Source organism: Anopheles marshallii, chromosome 3, assembly GCF_943734725.1.
Source record: "Anopheles marshallii chromosome 3, idAnoMarsDA_429_01, whole genome shotgun sequence".
Classification (NCBI taxonomy): domain Eukaryota; kingdom Metazoa; phylum Arthropoda; class Insecta; order Diptera; family Culicidae; genus Anopheles; species Anopheles marshallii.
Genome location: NC_071327.1, coordinates 67,686,681 through 67,707,016, shown reverse-complemented (window position 1 = coordinate 67,707,016; position 20,336 = coordinate 67,686,681). Strand labels below are relative to the sequence as shown.

General features: G+C 45.1%; 2 protein-coding genes across 2 annotated transcripts in view; both read left to right on the top strand.

The window, feature by feature from the left end:
* Positions 1–8,782: 8,782 nt before the first annotated feature.
* LOC128711521 (bifunctional heparan sulfate N-deacetylase/N-sulfotransferase) overlaps positions 8,783–20,336 on the top strand; it is a 40,295-nt gene continuing 28,741 nt past the window's right edge. Inside the window, exon 1 of the mRNA XM_053806401.1 lies at positions 8,783–9,480. Within this exon, the coding sequence (XP_053662376.1) occupies positions 8,783–9,480 (698 nt within the window). The remainder of the gene's footprint in view (positions 9,481–20,336) is intronic.
* Positions 14,099–15,331, top strand: LOC128711522 (uncharacterized). Its single transcript, XM_053806402.1, has one exon. The coding sequence runs from the start codon at positions 14,288–14,290 to the stop codon at positions 15,329–15,331; it is 1,044 nt and encodes a 347-aa protein (XP_053662377.1). The 5' UTR covers positions 14,099–14,287.

The window sequence follows — 20,336 nt, the reverse complement described above, 5'->3', positions numbered from 1 at the left end:
TGGCGAGCGTGCAACAAAAAAAAACCCACATCCAAACGAATGACAATTTGGTACAAGAGTGGGGGCCGGTTTTTGGTCTTGTTGAGTTAAGTTTGGGGCAAAGCGCCACGAGAAGCAGGAAGAAACTTGCCAAATCCAAACTCACGAAACTTTCACGTCATTCGTTGGTGCTGCAAGTAATTGATTTCTGTGTTTTATGTTAGCACAGACAATCCTGCATTCGACTGGAAATTGGACCATGGGGAGAAGAGCTGCTTCAAGGCAACGCTGCTTACGAGCCGCGTCACCGTAGTTGTTGCCAGTTGTTTGGTTTGCATCAGCAAATGTAAAGAAACAGGACCGGAGTGCTCAGCGGGGTGATTGGAAGCCGCGAGAGCTTTGTTGTCCTTGCAGGCAGGTGTACAAACCGAAAAGGGGAATGAAACCATTCGCAACAATCAGCCGTTAGTAGTGTCGCTGGTTTACGCAAACGAGTTTTCCGGCACTTGTGTCGCTGACGGTTTGACATTTGAACGGTGTTACGTTCGAACGTACAGGCCGTTTGTGCGCCATCTCGTCCTGGATGGCGTTCTTGCTTTTGTGTTTAGCACATTAGTACTAAAAATCGTAACAAATGGATTTTCATTCTTCGCTTGAGATAAACTGTGAAAATCAGATAGAAATTGTGCCAAACTGGCATGTCCATTCTTTCCCGGTTATGAAGATTCAGATCGTCTCTCTGGGTGTGCTCAAACTCTTGAAAAAGTAAAGCAGCGTGGTAGCATTTGGGATGTGTTCGAGTACGTCCTCTCGTTGGTGGCCCTCTTGCGAGTATGTCCAACAGGGGTCTTGCGCTCGTTCATTCCGATGGTTTGCTGTCAAGCCGCATCCCAGTACCATCCCTCTCGAAACGTCACCGGAAGCACCATATTTCGTGAATCGTAAAACTGCAATTGCGACAAACGAACACGAAATGGACGTGACGTGCATACCGGGAGCGAAATACTCCGGGCAAAGGCAGCGCGCCTGTTACAGCAACCAGCCAGGTAGTTTGGAAGTTCCCGGCTACAGCAGATGGGAAAGATGTTTGCCTTACGGGGGCAACATTGACTTTCGCATTCTTCGTGCGCGCAGTACCGGCGGGCAAATGTCAGTCCTCGGGCAGATTATGAAACAATGGTCGTTTCGGAAAACTACCATCGGAAGGCGAAATTTGCTCGGTCCTGCAACACATCCGGGGAGCGGGACGGCACAATGGACAACCTCCCCGGTACCTAACGGGCCGAAGTTTGCGCTAACTTTGTCATTGTCTTAATTTGAAGCACTCATTAGCACGGTGGACGGTACGGGAGCAGCAGCACGATGCTGTGGCCACTGCAGATCGTGGCGTAGAGTTGTGGCCCACGGTTGCCACAAGCCATGTCGGGACATGCATAGTCATTACCTGAGCACACTATCTGCTAATGAGCTGTTACGTCATCGGACCGACGTGCTTGACTCTGATTTTAGAGTTATTTCTTGTGCGTTCTTTTATGGCCGCGTTCTATATCGATTTTATGGTACTTTATTACATTGTCCTGGTGGTATGCTGAGTGATTGATGTATTGCTTCTTCTGGTGTCACTCCGTTTCGCTTGTGATTAGACTTTTTTGTTTCTTTTGGTTTATATAAAATAATTATATTTGTTTGCTTCTAGATTTGTTTCATTTCATATGTCCGAATCAATTAAAATTGAACCTGAAACACGCATCAACAGCTTCACAAACCCAAATATTTTTGAGTTCAAACTGTTGCTGTGCATCTGGCGGGACCAATTTGGTGTTGTTTCTTATGAGGTCCACAAAAACCATCATTGATAATCCACACCGAATGCAATTGATGTGTTTTAAATGAAGCTTATAGTAAAGCTTATAGTATAGTATAGTAAAGAATAAATGAATCGACTTCAAGTCTCAATGTGATTTAAGAAAATATTATTTACTTTTAACATTTAAATTTTCTGTTTGTTTTGTTTTGTTAAATATAGCTAAAAGTGCTCATAACTTATTCAAAGTAATATTCCGTTTAAAAAAATGGCAAAAGTTTTGTTTAATTTTTTCATAATTCCCAATTGAATGCAGGAGTAAGTTGTGCAAATATGCTTTACTTTCCCTTTTGTTCTATATGCTCTATTGTTTTATTAAAAGCCTCGATTTCCTGAAAGTGAAGAGAATAGGCAGGACATATATTTCTTTTCCAACTTCAATCATGGCTGCATATGCGAAGCTGCACACTACATGTAACGTTCCTTCGCTTGAGTGAATCGTAAGGAGAAATGGTAAAAGAAATCCCCAGCAATAGGTAACAGCATAGCGTTTTATGATAAAATATGAATACATTGCAAGAATCGTTGCGAAGGACACTATTCTTACTACTGCTGCCACTGGTTCGTCGCAGAAGACAGCACCGAACATTGAATATTCACTTTTCACTCGGTTTTCCTTTGGCGGCTCATGGAAAATGCAGTACCGAGAGCCGAACGTCTTTGAGGTTTCGTGCCACACGCCATTCCCCGGGGAGGATGCACTATTCATGAGCGAGTCATTTATGATTCAACCGAATAATGGAATGTAGATTTCGTACGAAATAGAAAATGGCAACGCTCGGTAAGGTTTTCATCACTTTTTAGCTCGTTGGTTTTTCGGGATGGTGTGCGATCCAGCTCGAAACGATTTTCTCTATAACGCTGGCATAAGATTCGGAACGGATCCAAATTCGGCTTCATCTATCGCATCCTTTGGATTAGTTTAAAATTAGGGTAGCGTATGGTGTGTGGAATCGAATCGCAAAAAAGGAAAAACAAACGGCAAACTGACCAACGTTCAACGCGAAAAAAATCCATTGAATCCCTGTTTGAGTGTACAAGGTTGTCGCCACGGTTTGTGAAGCAGAAATAGGAGCACCAGCAAACATCACCTACTTAGCATGACCATCGTTCCTCCTGGAAACTTTCCAGCACTTGTACACTACATCGTTTGTACATGCTTCATCAAAGTAAACGTCTCCTGTCTGCTGTGGTGCTTGCTTTCACTACACTCGCATCAGTTTACTCGTACCATTTTCACCAGCATGTTGAAACAATCTTTCAATCCCCGTTAAATATAAACAAAAAAAAAGAGATGCACAACCATGGCGGGTATCATGGAGATCGACTTTTCATGTTGGAGTTCATTAATTAAATTACTCCACGGTAACCTACATTCGATCCTTCGACAAAACGATGCTGCAACGTGCTTGAAGTCGAGTAAAAAACTTCAATAAGCTCTAGGGCATGGAACTGAAGCTGTAAGTAATTGATTGATAGTGTGTGTGTGTGTAGTATGCTAGCTTTGTCTACCGTCTCGTTGCACAGATATGTTTGTGGAATGTACAGGAATGAATTCAAATTAAGCTCCTAAGAAACAGGACAAGTACATTCTTTGTGTCATTGCAAATTTCACCTTAGGCATTTCAAACCCAAGGAATGCTGTGGTCCTTCTTAGTATTTTGATTCACTTCGGTTTAATTACATTTAAAAGCATATTGATACTCTGATGTGTTAAGTGTTAAGGAATGCATTCGTTCATTGATTTATTCTTTTCATTAAGAAATTAGTTCAATTTTTTATTGGACTTAATTTATTTATCCAAGTTTAACATGATTTTTTTGTTCTCATTATTTCATCCAACTTATTATAATTCATTTATGATAAATGGTAAATCATTTTCCTCATGTTTTCACAATTGATTCAACTTATATGATAAGGTGTGTAAAATGTGATTTACGGGCTTGGCTGTGTATGACGCACGACAGGTGAGCAATGCAAAACCTTTGGATAAAGCACGTAGCTTCCCGAGGATAGGTTTTGAATAACGTCCCTCAAGGGTGTTGTTTACAGCACGCGTGTTCCAGAAAGGAAATTACGCTTACTTAAATTGCTGTGTAGAAGAGTAACACACTAATAAATCATAATTTTCCAGCTTTAGCTTCATGTCGCATTATTTTAAATTACATCTTGCTTGGTTTTTGCCATCATTTCTGCATTCATAAACTTTATTACGGGGCGCTGTTACTGAAGCGTGCGATGGAATGAATATTTTACAGCGAAATTATTGGATTACCTTCAATACCATATTTTCGTCAAACATTTTCACATCGGCCTCTTCCTGTCTATTCCTTTATCAATAAAATGGCATTTGTACTTGTTGAAAATAAAGAAAAAACTTTCACTCACCTAAACCCGCTGTCGAAAGTTATTCCATTTCACAGGGGAAAAATCGTGTTTTATTCGCACAGACCAACCAAGTGCTACAAGTTTCCAAGTTTTTCCACCCGTTAGAACCAAACGCTTTTCATTATTGTGTGCTCCCTTCGATGGAAATGCACTTTCGCCGTTACACCCCGTCGGCTGACAGCGAAACAACATTGTTGCGATGGAAAAATAAAACTTTTCCACGGTTGCGTCGCGCGCTGTGGACGACAACTGAGTCAAAACAACGCCGTTGTACGTACGATGGTGCGACCGGACGCAGCACAGTGTTCATTTTCGACCATTTTTATGTTTGTAATTTTGTGCACAATAGCGAGCGCACGAGCAATCAACGTTATGTGTGTGTACATACACGTATTGCTGTGACCATCACCGAGTAACAACGGCAGGAGCGAAAAGAAAAAGCAATCCAATAAGCGAAAACGGTTAGAGAATTTCACACAATGAAAAGGAAAAGAAGCAAACAGACATCGCCATCAAGAAAAACAAATAAACAAAATTGAATGTTTTCGAAAGTGAGAAAAACGGCACCGAACTCCAAGAACAGGTCGGAATCAACAGGAGGTCACTAGAAGAAGAAACAAAAAAAACATCAACCCCTTGTGTACGGTGCGAAGCAACTGGGAGAGATGGATTGGCGTGTGTGGAGGTGGGACAAAAATGACGCGAGTCGTCGCTCGCGGAAAAGTTGTTTGAGCAAGTGATGAAACAGAACGAAGGATGGATGGAGGATGGAGTGTAAAAACAAAAAAAAAAAACCGACACGGAAAAGTAGGAATAATCCCCCCGAGGTTTGGAAAATGGCAGCAAACCGTGCCATTCTTTCCACCCTACCATGTGCCGGGTGGTCTGGTAGGAAAAGCTTTTCGCAATCGAAGGGCAAAACGGTGAGGCGGGCGGAACCCAGGTCGAAGTGAGTGAAATTGAAATAAAAGTTGCCGCAAGTGACACCGGTGCTCAAACGATGGAACGTTTCTGTGTCTGTTTCATTCTTCGCATACGAACAACAATAAGAACCCACCGGTGGGGCAGCAGTGTGGGGGTCGGAAAATTTGAAAAATAAAAATGGAAAGGGTCATGGAATCGGAAATGGGAAAAACTGACAGCCAGACAGACACCGGGGAACCGCGCAAAGGAAAGGACAATTGCTGGCAAAATGCATGCAAGATGGACGAGAGAGGTGTATCAACAGTCGGAGAACTCCCCAACTCCAACGCCAATCTCGCGAGGATAAGCTCACGAGAAAAGGAGAGAGAGGACGCGCGCACAGGCTCCGGGGTTCGATGCGGAATCGATGTGTTTGTTTTTCCGACAGTTTGCAAAACCAATACTTAATCCCACACGAATCGAAGAAAGAGCGAGACGGTGGCCACACCATGCAATAGGGGGCAACTGGTGGAAAAGTTTTGTGTAAATACAATGGAAGAAAAATACTCGCAAGCCCCCCGCGAGACGGCATGGTTGCGAAACATTCGTATGTACACGGCACAGGGGAACAACACGTTTGCCCGGGATCTTCGAGGCTCTGCTGCACGTCAACCGAATGTCAAAGCAGAATACGAACCAGGCAGACAGGATGAACAATCCGGACGAGATATGTCATAAGCGACCGGTGCTGTGGTTCGTCGGATGGTGCAAGATGACGGGTTGGTGCAAGATAAAACCTACGGGAATGTTGTACATCTGCAAATCTATTTGCCTCTCCGCTTTCTCCCAGCTGTTCAGCGTGCGGCGTTAGTACGTTGGGATGTGAGATTGGCACTGGGAGATGATGATTGCTATTTTTGTGCCGCCGAGAGCAACCTTTCGTCAAGTGTTACGGATTTAAGGCGGGCGTGATTGAAATCAACGCACTGAATTGTTTATGTACACGCGGTGAGTGAGTTCTCCTCAACCGAAACCAACCATCAGCCGGTTGACACTTTCATCAATCAAAACTTTTCTGTCAACACATTATGTTCATGGTTGGCCCGTGTCTTTCGTGGCGCAGGTAAAAACCCACTGACCTCCAACAGCTATCAACACAGTCTTGCAGAACGCCCTCCAAGAAATTGAATGTCAGTTAGAGATTTTCCAGCGAAAATGTGGATATTGATCCAAGCACAAAACAAACTGTCAGCCTGCACGGCAAAGTTGTCCGTTCCAAGTAATTACCTTTCTTGGCCCTTCCGCCACAGGTTAACCACGTGTCGGTTAATGTGCGCGGGATCAAGAACTGTCGTGCCACATTGCCACTGATTGACTTAGACGAGGTCGACAACTTTACCCGAAAGTGACACTTCCATCTTATCCCGAAAATCCCAAACTCGCGCCGGATTGCGAAGTGGAGGAGACGAAGACGCCAAAGTGCCGTGAGTTGATGTACAGCAGAAGAGTAAAAGAACGAAAAAGCATACGCGTTTATGCAAATGAAGTTGGATTCTTTGTTTCAAGTTTTTCTTGCGAGTGGCTGGAACAGTTCCCGAACTTCCGCCGGGTGGAAGTTTGTTTGTTTTTAACCGACTTTGCAACACTGTGCGGCATGACTTTTTGTGTCTGCTTTTGTTGCTTTACCACATAACGAACGAAGAGAAAAAAAGGTGATAAGCTTCTGGGTTTTTTGTGCTGGAAGACGACAACCAAGGTGGACAAATTTCCATACTGATTTGATGACCCATCCACAGTGTGCCGTTGATGGCATGGCATTTGAAAGTGTATTCTGTCGCATCGGACTGCTACACGGTTCGTGCACCGTGCGCAAACCCAGTTGAACATGCTTGGCATGCAATATCAGCATTACCATCGCGGGCACCTTTTTAACGATCGGCGATCGTTAATCGGTATTCGGCAGAAGGTGATTTAATTGCACGGGCAGGGTCGGCTGTTGCGCTGTGGCGCCAGATGCAGATTCGGGCGTGTTTGCACGCCAATATGACTGTTTTGAATTTTTGATTGCAATCATCATCATCATCAGCATCGACATCGACATCACTATCCGGCTGTTCAATCTAGTCATCTAGCGATAGCTCCTGTTCCGGAAGCAACCAGCCACGAACCGAGGTTCGTCGGGATATTGAAAGTTTTCGGCAGGATGCTCCGGGTAGGGATGGCCAGGTTGTTCGCATCCTAATGGTTTATGTATAAGCATGTCCGGTTTCGGGCATCAACTGGCCATTAGCCCGGGGATCGGCCGGTACGTTTCCATAATTTAACATTTATCCATTCGAACCCCCGGGCGCACTTTGGGGCGTGCCACCGGGATCCTTTCGATAGGTTCGGAGCGTTCGAACGATACCGATTACCGACGGGTGGGTGGTATAAATGTGGGTGCGTGTCGATCACGTACCGGGGTCAGTTTTCCGATCCATTACTCCCCCGGTTTCGGTTATAGTTTTTCCCCCTATCCCTCGCTTCCCGGGCGCCGCTGCTATGGGGTGGATCAGAAAACATAGCACCGGGGCACACGTTGGGCTGGAAGAGAACGGTCGATGAAGGCACGTTTTAGCGGCCCACGGTATAATGGCAAATAGTTAACAAACACATTTTATGTGACGATCAAATCGTAAACCGTCGCCAACCGTGCTGACCTTGCAGAGTGATCTGACTGGAATGCAAATCAACCCATTGAACCAGTCTCGGGAATGGCTTGTGTAGGATAGGATTGCTAAAACTGTGGCGGAAGTTGGTTTTGGTAAAAATTTTGTACAACAATTTTAGCATTCCAGCTTAACAAGTGATGTTAAGTAAGGTGTATTTGTTCGTATTCCAATTTTAAAAGAATATCCCCAGGATAAAATGACTACCATGTTTATTTATGTATATATCAATGGCCTGTTCAAAGAATCCAATGAAACACTCGTACCGAACATTCTAAAACATATTAGAGTTAATAGCGTGTAATAAATTAACACAGTTTCTAATACCGATATGCTTTCTGTTTCATTTTAGGAACATCACGTAACCGACGAACGTTTCAAATACCAACCACCTGGAACGATCCGTCGAAAAGTGAAAAATTACAATCCACTGGGAAAAGCAAACAAAATACCCACCGTTTCCCGGTCATCATCCCACCTGCACGCGCACTGGGGCACGGTTCCCCCCAGGCAACAATGTAAATGTTGAATAACATCACGTACCTTTGGCCGGATTCGTAGCCAATTGCTGCGCGTGATTGATGCAAGCCCGGTGGTACGCTGGAACGATGCGGCCTAGGAGTGCCACACGAAACCACCTATTAAAAGAAACAAATTACGTACGAGCGTACACGCCCGATAGAGAATACGCGGCGCTACAAAACATCACACTTTAGCTAAGTGTGCATTGGAAGTGCTGAATAGACTAGCGACTAGGAACTGGTACGCATCTACACATCACAAAACGCGGGAAGGGGGAAGGCGATTTGCAATTGCCCACTCTACCGATCGAACCATAACCGTGCAGTGATACGGCGTGTCCACTTGTCCTCTGCGTGCCGGAGGTGGAGTTTGCGCCGGGCAGGAGGTGGCGTCGCGCTAAGCGGGGTCAATCCTCACCATGAAAGCATCGGAATCCACGGTAAAGCTATGGAGTGCCACATCGTCACCATCGGCCAGTACCGAAAACCTTTACCCGCACGGTCCAGAATCTGCGCCCGGTACGCACTGGGTGCACGTGGGTGGCGACGGCGGTGGGAGCGGACGCGGTGTAGCATCGCATCGACAGACCGGCGATCAGCAGCAACAGCCGCAGACGGTTGGTTCGGACACGACCGGTGGCACGCGGACGCATTCGGCGAACGAACACATCACACTAAATCTAGCCGGCTGTTCAGCTGATCTCCGGAGTATGAAGAGTGCAGCTAATGGTGGTGGACGCACACGGGCCAGCAGGTCGGCAGATCAGCAGCAGTGTTCGGGTGCGGTCACGGAAGCTACCTACGGAGTCAGTGTCGCACCGTCCGGTGCTGCGTACGGTTTAACTAGTGTAAATAGCAATCACGGCGTTGGGTTGCCGGCCGGTTCGGGTAGTGCGAGTAGCCGCAGCCGCCAGAGCGGTTACAGTGCCAGTAGCTACAGTAACGGAAGCATCGCCGGCTTCAACATCAACGGTAACGGCGGTGAGCGAAGTGCCTGTCTGCCAGTAATTTCCTGCTGCTACGTCGGCAAGATGCGCATGTTCGTGATCCTGCTCGCGGTATCCTGCGTCACCGTGTTCGGATTCGCACACTATATGGATAGTTCGCCCATTACTAGGTAAGGAAATATAGGAATACTGTATTTCCTACAAAAGGATTATTACTCTGTGCTATTGCGGAATGTTGTAAGTGGTAATAAGGATTGGTTACCATTTGGAGTGTTATTGATCAATTGTCTATTAAGGCTAATAACACATTACCATTACTATGATCGCTCTTTCGATGTTGTGTAATGAATAACTAACCCAAAAATTGCACTTTGTTCAGAATGACGGGTGTTGTCAATGTTTTAGACATTTAATTTATTTACTTAAAGTTTTTTTTATTAATTTATGTTACCCATGTCTTGCATTTTATGTAAAATCTTCACTTGATAATTGCTCTCAATTGATGTTATGAAAAATGTATATAAATTGTTACAAATTTATTAAATTTTTGCCCATTCTTTTCTTCACGGACAATAACTACCCAACACTGCTGGGACTTATTTGTCTTCCAGGGGCGTTTGAACCGAATGGACACCATATGCTTGTCCGTGCCAAAACACCTGTGATCGTAAATTGTACCGCTCGCATCACATTTCACCCGAAGAAACGACAATTTTCCGGTATCCCATCCGGGCGTTTATCCGGTACTGTCACCCATTTTTACGCTTCTACCTGTCCGAATTTTGCTGCAGTCAGCAATTTAGCACACTTTCGTCAAGCGGGCTCGGGGGGGCGTGTGTTGACAGCCCGGGGAGGGGGTTGGTGCCGCGAGAAGACATCGTTGGAGTGAGGGTTCTATGTTATATTTCGGGCTATGCCATTCTGCCCACCAAAGGAATGGGAGGTGTGTGCGTTTGTGTGTATGTGTGTTCGAATGATTCCGCCCAGGAAGGATTCGTTCTGAGCTTGTTCGAGCTTAACGACATCACAACAGGCTGACCTTACTGGGGCGTACATAGCAGCAATAGCGTAACCCTATTCCTATCGTTCGACATCATGATGCCGGTGTCCTAACATCCAGTCCGATGCTTGGTATACCAAACAAAAAAAAAGGAACCTCACCGACTGTTGCAACATGTCGGATGACCTAGAATTATCTCTCGCCCGGTTTCGATCCAAACGGTTCGTGTGTACGTTTCCAGGTGGATGGGCAACGGGCCGATGTCTTACAGCAAACCCCCTGTCCATTCCCCTCGTGCTGCCGCAAATCGATGAACTGTAAATTATTCCACTCAGGCATTTAATTGTGTGCCATTTCGTGTATGGAGCTGGGGAAAAGGTGCGAGCGACAACCGGAACAGGTCAATGGATAAGAATTTAATTTACGCCTGTCTTAGCCTGGAATGTTCTTATTAAGTGCCATAGAAGTCGACGTTCTGCGAGATGTGGCGGTTACGGGATGGTGGCCAGGAAGGGTTCAGCAGAAGATTCCTGCCTTGAGACAATGTGCATATGCAGATGAGCAAACGTAACGTGTACCGTTGTGTGCTGCACCATACGGTTGGCCGATGATCCAATTTAAATCTTGATCTATTGCCGGGCAACATTACAATACGCGTTGCTCTCTTTATGGAGCATGTTGAAGAAATTGGCCGTATGCGATTCACCTATCATCTGGATTCCTGGGTAGCTGCGTTATCCATTGTTATCAATGTTAAAACAAGAGAGATTTGATAATACGTAACAATGAACGAATTGTTTAAATTGCATTATCAAACAATTGGATATACCCAGTTGGGAATTAAGCAACTTAGTTTGATCTGTGCAATCGTACGTGTGTGTGGTTAGTCTCATACTTGCGCCATCCCATGGAGGAGTGCTTGAGTACGAGATGGAAAGCTAATGAAGCTCCTACAGCATGACCCGCTGGAATTAAGTAAGAGCGAGTCAGTGTGGGTCGACATTTTGGTCCCCTTTCCACATGATGATATGATTCCCGGACGATTAGTACCGGCGGAAAAGGTTTCTGGATGTGCGCTTTTTAGGTAGAATGCCTCCAGCAACTTTTGTGAAAACGATTACCACACACACACACACACACACACCGTTCGTATCACAGCACCGAAACCGCCCGGTTGTTCTTGGCAACGTGTTTGTCTACCATCCAGTCTGGGTATTCTATCTGCCCCGTTTAACTTCGTGTTTGACACGCCAGAGACAATCATAATCCTTGCTGTTTACCAAGGCCTCACCATCACCCCGGGGGGGAGGGCGATACCCGAAGACTGGTGTGGTACTGGAATGGTGGTGAGGCCTGGGTCGGGTTAAAATTGAAACCAAACTTACTTAATCTCTTTGCCTTGTGCATATTTGGCTCGATTCCGGAGAATGCAACTTCATTTTCATTTTGTGCCGTAGCGTTTCGGTCGCGTTGGGAACGGAACGACGGAAACGGGATTGTGCTTTTCCGATTCCCGGACCTCTGGGGTGTGTGCGCGTTTTTTTTTTTTTTTTGGTTTTGCTTGGGCCATAGATTTCGAAATCCATGCTTACCGGATGCTCGTCCGGAGGCGAGCATAAACCCACCCCGACGACGACAGCGACGGGTCGGAAGTGTGATAAAATCTAATTAAATTTAAACTTTATCTTAATTTCAATTTCAATTTTCGGCTCTGCCCGGGGGGCGACAGATTTAACCAGCCTCCGGGAAAGGTTGCACGAAGAAAGAATGGTTTTCCATTGTTCGGGGGTGATACTTGCGCCTTCGTCATGGCGCCGGGGACACAACATTTGCACACCGAACAACACCAGTTTCCGAGTTTGCTGGATTTTCTACAAGAAACAAAACTATTCCGCTCGTTGCGTAGTTGGGCGAAGCGTTTTGTTTTGTTTTTCGTAATTTCTGTAGTGATTGTTTTCCGAACAACAATCTTGTTTGGGTTTAGTTTCACTACAATGTGCCGTGCCTTCGCAGTACCACTATCGCGCTCAGTGCTTGGGTGGGATTCAATGTAACGGGAGTCATTTTCCGAGGAAGCATGGTGAGGAAACATGCAACCTCTGCCACGGACCAGCAGTAATTACAGCATTCCATAACAACAAAAGTCAGCATTCGATTTATTGCGTACATTCCTGGCGTCTAAGCTACGATTTTCGACCGCATGTTCATATTTACAGCCGTAGAAAAGAGTTATTGTGGAGCGGTGAATTAAATCACACGTTCCTTGTAAATATTCAACAGCATTCGACTTGTGCCTGAATATTCATAGCTGCATTGTAGCTTAAAGGCTGGTCTCATAGAGCACTCATACTAAATTTGGCATTATTCCGAGGATTAAATACACTATTAACTGAATTTAATAAGGACATTTAGTGAAATCCAACAAGTTATGGTTGGATCATTAGCATTGGCTATTTAAATAAGAACTGACCGTAAGCCACTGTGTGCGGTGAATGGGTTGTCGAAATTTCAACTCTTGGCAGAAAGTATACCTTTATTCTTACGTAAATGCATCCACGATCTCTAACGGCTTCATTTGTTTTTAGATTTTAATTTTAATTGAATTCTTCTTTAAATTTACCCGTTGGCATTACCAAAATGTCCAAGCATTAAAACGTCTTAAATCGCACAAAAAAAAACGAAACCAGTTAAAATACGAACTACAATCACTAACAACCATGCTGAAAACTCGTTGTACCCTGACCCGGTTCTGCTTTGTCCGTATGTCGCTTCAAAGCTCAACTGAAACAACAAACACTATCCACGTACACAATCTTACCAAAAAAAAAAAAATCACGCCCCACCGAGTAAAAGGGATGAAGTCGTGGCGTCGTACTGAAGATGGAAAGTTTTAATGAATTAAATACTTCCCGCACACAGCAAACAACCCGCACCTTTCGAATGACGCCCATTTTGCCGACCCCAGCTGAGGCACAGTGTTTGTCTCCAAACAGTGAAAAGGGCGAACTAAGGGGGCAGGCAAGGCACAAAAAAAGCCAATTCCGTTCCGGACGAACTTTTCAACTTCCGTCGTCGAACCGAACCTGTAGCGGAAATGCAAAAGAACGTAAAGCGATTCCCTGTGCGCTTCTTTTCGAAGTGAAGCAAACGATGTGATGTGTACCTCCCCATGTTGCCTTTATCACGCGCACCGTATCTGTTCGGGCGCGTACTGCCCGGCACTGCCGCGTACCAGATTGGGGCGATGTTCGTTCGGCGTGGATCGGTGGAAATTATCACCTAGCATACGCCCGATAAGCGGGCGCGAAATCTGCGCCATAGAATCGTCCCGCTGTCTCTGGTGACGGTCGGCGGATGTGTGTATTTGTACAGTTCGGCAAGCTGTGCGCTGAAGTACGCTGGGAAGAAGCTTATCTGGCTCCACTGTTGTCCACTGGCTTTTGAAGCAGGGTCGTTATCCGATGCGGGATGCCCTTAAATTGACGGTGGCCAGGCAGGGCTGGGGCAGTGTGTGTGTGTGCTCCCCTTGCAGTGTAAACAGTTTCGCTGCGGGTTCTGAACTCAATCCACCGTTAAACCCTTTACGGAGCAGTTTACGTCGCAGAAGAAGGGTCGGCTTGGGCAGAATGTTCATCCAGCGCGCGTATTCTAAATCTTTCGATTCTTGATTCGGATCAGTAAACAGAGATTAATTTCTAATAAGCTGTTTTCCATTTACGGTTCTGGGTAATGTGATTGTTTGAATTCGCTTTCCCCCAGCGAACGGTTTCGTCCCCAGCTTGAAGGGTCAGTTGGCGTTGTCGCCACCGATTAATCCATCTCGTCGACGGCGTCGAGAGCAGAATCATCTGCTGATAAGGTTTTCCCCCGTCCAGAACACCGTCCGATATGGGCTGCATTCCAGGGCTGTTCCAACCAGTCTCGTTGTGCATTTCTTCGAGGTCGGTTCGTGTACGTAGCGTGCTCACCCTATCGTGATGGTTCCCCGAATCTCGTTACTGCTGCAGGCCACCGTACTGCTGACACTGTCCGGGTGCATTTGCCGTGCACAGTCCAAGAACTACAAGTGCTCCATAATAAATGAGGCCGGATTTTGTTTCGTCGAGAACGTCTATCTCGACGTTACCACCAACGGTATCGGTGGGGACTCGAGTGCGGATATGAGGGTGCAGTTTCCGCGCCACCCAACGCTGCTCATCAAATCCGGCGCCATACCGTACTTCGGGAAGGACATTTTTGCACTGCTGGGCAGCACCCGGCAGCTGCACGTGTACAACAGTACCAGCATCAAGCATCTGTTCGTACCGGTGACGAACCTGACGGAGATCAACGTCCAACGGAACGGGCTCACGGAGTTTGACGTGGAACCGGTAGAGAATCGCGAACTCAAGGTGCTCTCGATCGTCCACAATGCGTTGACTAATGTTCCGCGCAACATCCGCTATCTGGTGGGATTGGAGAAGCTTTACCTCTACAACAACTCGCTCGAATACTTCGACATGGAGATGTTGACCAATGCGACGGGTACGCTTAAAATTCTTTCGATCTATGACAATCACATCAAAACGCTCGATTCCCGGTCCGGTTTACACTTCCCGAAGCTACAGACACTGTCGCTGAGCAAGAACAAGCTCTCGTTCGTGCCGTACTTTGAGGAATCGTTCCCCGCCGTTACGGTGGTATCGCTGCGCAAAAATCCTTGGAATTGCAGTTGGCTGCACACGATCATGCAGTACATCGAGGCGCGCAAAATCCAGGTCGTACGCAAGGATGCCACCTGCCGCGATCGGTGGATCAGCGAGATCTGCTGCACGTACACGGTGCTCGACTTTATGTTCGATCGCCAAGCTGCACAGATGCATCGGCAGCAGCAACTGCTGCGGAATGTGTCGCACGAGCACCAGCGATTGGTCAACACGGTGCATCAGCTTGCGGAAGACTTGCATCGGTTGCAGTTGCAGGTTGAACACTCAACCACCGGCAGGAGTACTTCCGATGCGAGGCCTAGTGATGTTGTTTAGCGTTGCAGGTGTGGTGTGTATTACGAATGCAATAAAGTGGCAAATCTTCAAATGCATATCAGGCGTGTGTCGTTTTGTGTAAAACAGTGTGAAAGGGAATGTTGTTTGGGATAAGTCATTTGTCATCATGATTCTAATGGAGATCTAAGGAAGATGTTTTCAAGGTCTCAATTTTATGTTTTTTTTTCTGAAATGGCACCAAGTTTCGTAGTTTTCCATTTTACATTTAACATTTTCCATTGGTTATAATTCAAAGTTTTCCATAGTCAAAGAGCTAGACATTCCTTTACGAACAAGTCACATAACAAATTAACAATTTAAAATTGAATCCCTAATATCCAATTGCCCTAATTGCTTCAAGCGCTCACGAGCTGTGAACAGCTGAATGAGGACTCTAAGCTCCGTATCTAATCGCATTTAACGTTTATTTGTTTTGTGATAATTTTTCCCCAACTATTCGTTATTCTTTTCGAAAAAACTAATTTCAAAACATTAAAAAAAAATTACTTTGCCAAAAAGCGTAAATAGGAATGAATTTAAATTAAATATATTGCCAAACCCGTCGCGTTGCGTAGACCCCTCACTGCTCGAGGCTCGTTTTGTAAAACTAATTTCGTGTTCATGAAACAGCAAACATGAAGCTTAATGCTACAACCGCCCGGCCAGTCAAAAGGGTAGCCATGTAACGATCAAATATTTAAATGCAAATAGTAAACTTTTCCACCGGTGGCCATATAGCTATGCCGTTTGTGCCCCGAGTACTACACGGTGCGGAGGCGCAAAAGGGTAACATGGAAAAACGGCAAACGGGATGGTGTGGACAACAAGCGACGAATTTCTATTTACGCTTGATGTATTTATTAAAACCACATCGTTGGAAGTGCGGCACCAGCTAATTTCCGCTTCGCTTAAATGCACCAGAAACCGAACAATCTCGTCGGTTTACCGCCAGTGCTCCCCGGTTTTTTTTTTTTTTTGTTTCTTCTGTGAGCAAAAAGCCACCATCCGCCAGGTGGATGCGGTGACTGTATGGCACTGTGGTCATCAAAAGTCCCGAAGGGTTTTTTGCGGGTGTGCGGGCACGTCTGGTGACAGTGGCGAGTGAGTGTGGATTTGGCTACCCCACGCTGGACGTTAATGTCCGTACGACATAAATTCATTATTCAATCACTTTAGCAAGCTTTCGGTAGCCCGTAGGATGGGGGCGGACATTACCGGTTGATTGATGGATGAATGTGTGATGGCGGTGGGCGCGGAAAAGCGATCGTTCTTGTCCAGTAGATTCCCCAGCATTTGCCATACCGCCACGGGGCAGGACATTCTAGCAGCATAAAGCTGACTATTTATCACGCTTCCCTGAAGCTGAAGTTCTATCACATTCCCGAAGCCCTTTCGCCTGTCACATACACTTCGCGCAATGATGAAGGATAATTAGCTAGGCATTCCGACTGTTTGTATGTGCACAGGTTTGAATTATGGGCGCAACTCACCGCCCATTCGTAGTTCCGGTGCGTGCGTGACGTGTCGATAGGTGCCGTTGGTCGGCTAGACAGGCAGACAGGGGCCGAGCAACTAGCGGCACAAAAATTGGCATTCCAGATTTTTGATTGACCGCTTGCATTATGCATGAACATTCCCCATGTTTCAAACACACATTGCTGACCCGACCGAGCTCGGAATGGAGCTGTCAGATCGGTTCGATCAAGAACCAACAATCGATACACCGGGGTGTAGCGTCGGTGTTGGTCGTTGTCATTTATGATGATGGCTTTTTTTGTTACCCTGGTTCGCTTGAAGCAATTTCAGCGGAAATGTGAATACTGAAAGGCTTCGAGATGTTTGTTGAAGAGCACATATTTTAGTATTGCTTTCTCGCACATGTAGACGTATATAACAAGAAAAGTGAATTTGAATTAAACATGTTCTTGTGCGAATAAAATTTACATGACCTGTCAAGGAAATGCGTAGAACTTCTGTAACATTTCCATTACTAAAGCTAATCAAGCTTCTTACTGCGAGCTTAACTTATCTAACTAAGATTCCATCTTCGACCTATTAAACCAATTTCCGCGGTAGACAATCATATGAACATCTTCGATTGCATTGTAAAGAACCGTGATTAATTTGCAATATTTGTTAAAGAAGTTATTTCTGTAGAAAAATGCTACATAAACGGGAGATAGAGTACTTAGATTTTACAGGGTTTTGCAATTCAACTGGCAACGTCGCTTCCATTTCTAATTTCTACTAACTCTAATTAACATTAATATTATCCAGTATTTTAGTAACGAGATTATGGAGTTTCAGAGTAAACCTAACACTATTGCTAAATGTATGTTATTTAAAAGATATGTTATGTTAAAATTCTTCCTTTTTGAATTGAGTACTGGTGTTTATTTATTTCAACTTGTGCAAATATTTATATTGATGGCGCCTTGCTTGTAACTACACCAAGGAATAAAATTTTCACTCACAAAATGGTGCATTGTGAGGTAATTGTGTACTTCACGATCATAATCATCTTCCATCATCACGGTTGCCGAGAAAAAATCGCCCGTTCCGATGATGGGCAAACAAAAAGATCTCAAGATATCGCTAACGATCGACAATTCATTCGCCAATCAAGCGCACTTGACGGAACAAACGTCACTCGTTGCAATGTTTGTGAGCACAATAATGGAGAGAAGTATGCAAAGAAAAAAAAACCATAACCTAACTTGATTTGCGCACTCGTTTGGAGGATGTTGAGCCGTTCAAAGTCAGCGCAACTTTTGCATTGTGCAATGGCAGAATGAATAATACAAAAAAAACTGGCAGCCATTGTAGAAAACAAGCATATTTGTTGGAAAATAAGTTCGTTTCGATGTTATTGCTTGCCGGTACCTGCGTCCCGCCGATGCTAGAGTTTAGCCCCTGGTGCACATTCCTGCGGGTTTATAATGCTATAGGAACTAGTCACAGTGGTCTGCCCGAAGTGTAGCAGCATCTCTCGCGCTGCATGCAAATTATGGCCCGGTCAGTAGAAAACGCAAAACGTGGAAGAAAAAAATCTTCCACCCAGTCTGACATCTTCTGGTTGTGCAAAAGAATTCTGTGTGCCGCTTTTCCATCGGTGCTCCTTCTTTATCGCTTCCGGTCAAGTGCAAAACACAAAACAAAAAAATGAAAGCAACAAAAATAACTCCGGAAAAGCTGCATGCAACACACTGCCTGCAAAAATGGCAAGTTCCTTTGGTTTTTCTCTTCCATTCTACCCTTCCCAACCCGGAGGGATTGTTGATATGGACGAGAGACTTCTCGTCCAAAAAGTGCAAAAGTGCAGCGGGCACTTCACTTCGCATAACCAAAGTCAGAGCCTTCTGGGCCCCGGGTCGGTGGCTGTGCTGGGTGGATGTTAAAGCATAACGTGAAAAAAATGAACATTCTTCTCTCCGCACGCTTATACGGACCGAAATCCGTACCATAAAACTCTTGCGGCCTGGTCCGGCCTGGGTGAAATGGATCGCCCGGGAAATGGTGGAACGTGCGGCGGTTTCACCCGCACTCGAGTGCAAATTGAAAATCACTAACTACGGTATGAGGTATGAGGTGTAGCACGAGCTACCGGTCCAAACACCGCGGGCCTATACCGCAACAGGAACAGGAACCAAAATTGCACTTTTGACTCGAACAACGAAATCATTGCATGCTCTTGCGTGTTGCTAAAAAAATCTAAAAGAAACCCCGAGACCTCGAGAGACCACATTTCCATTCCCATCGAAAAATCCTATTGCTATGTGTACCGTCCATCTCGAGAAAATCATCTTCCCATCTAGCTTTTCCAGTTTTTTTTACTTCTCTTTCGAATATTGCAATCGACTTCTGTCCTAAAGAGATTCGTTTTTCATCGTGTACGAAAACAGAGCGAGAGCGAAAGGGAATCATTCCGCCATCAAACGCTCATGAATCTCGTGATGAGCTTTTTTCGGCATCGCTCCACGGTGTCCCTGTTCTGGGTCGAAACAACGAAGGGGGATGGCGGAGTTTCTGGCCACACAATACGAACATCTATCTTGACGTTTCAAGCTGCTGCCGCGTCTGGTACGCTCGTTCGTTTGATGTTGGCTGTGGATGAATTGGATGTGCTTTCTTCTTTCACTCTTTTACCGTTCTGTGGAAAATCCACGGATCATACCTGCACATGATTCAATTCCGAAGGTATTGCAGCGGACAGCAGTGGAACAGATGAGAAAAAAAGGTCCGCAAAGAACGTTTCTAAAAGCAAATGCATTCCAGCATCGGGCTTGCGTTTAAATACCTGCTTCGCACAACAGTTTTCAAAGCACTTTAAGAAGATACACCATCCGGATCGTGTGCCATGTCTGTCGGTGAATCGCACTCCGAATCGCGGACAGGATTTTAACCGGAAATATTCAGCATTTTTCCCACTACTACGATCGGTATGCGAGCATTGATTTTATTTACCGGTTACTTGTTTGTTTTACCCTACGGTACAGATTGAATTAAAAAAAAAACTTCCCCCGAAACATTTTTATCGCTAGACAACAGGAACGCGGCTCCACTTTTAGGCTAATCCGTCGCACAATTTACTAAATATAAATCCCACCTCGAACTAGAGGTCTGATGGAACGTGACTGGAATCTGTTTGCCTTCTGTAATGGAATTGAAAGTTTTGTCGACGCTAACGCTTTAATTAGTATTTTGAAGCATTTCTTGATTTTAGACACTATTTTGACATTTCCAGTAGTTGAAGGGGAGTTGTTCATCCAACGTACACAAATCAAATATTTACTAAGGATTCTGAAAATTGGTTCGGAAATAATAAAGAATTTTCTAAATTATTTTCCTTCGTTCAGATAACGATTAAATTCTGTTTTAAACCGAAAAACAAATTGCAATTAGCAGATTTTATGCCATTATCTTAATTACACATGAATATGGCAAATTGGGTTGAATCTCTATTATTTATGCTTGATTTTCTTCGATAATTCCCTAAGTTCTGTTA

Excerpts from the sequence above, each read along its gene's own strand:
- LOC128711522 (XM_053806402.1), top strand. The coding sequence starts at position 14,288 with ATGGTTCCCCGAATCTCGTTACTGCTGCAGGCCACCGTACTGCTGACA.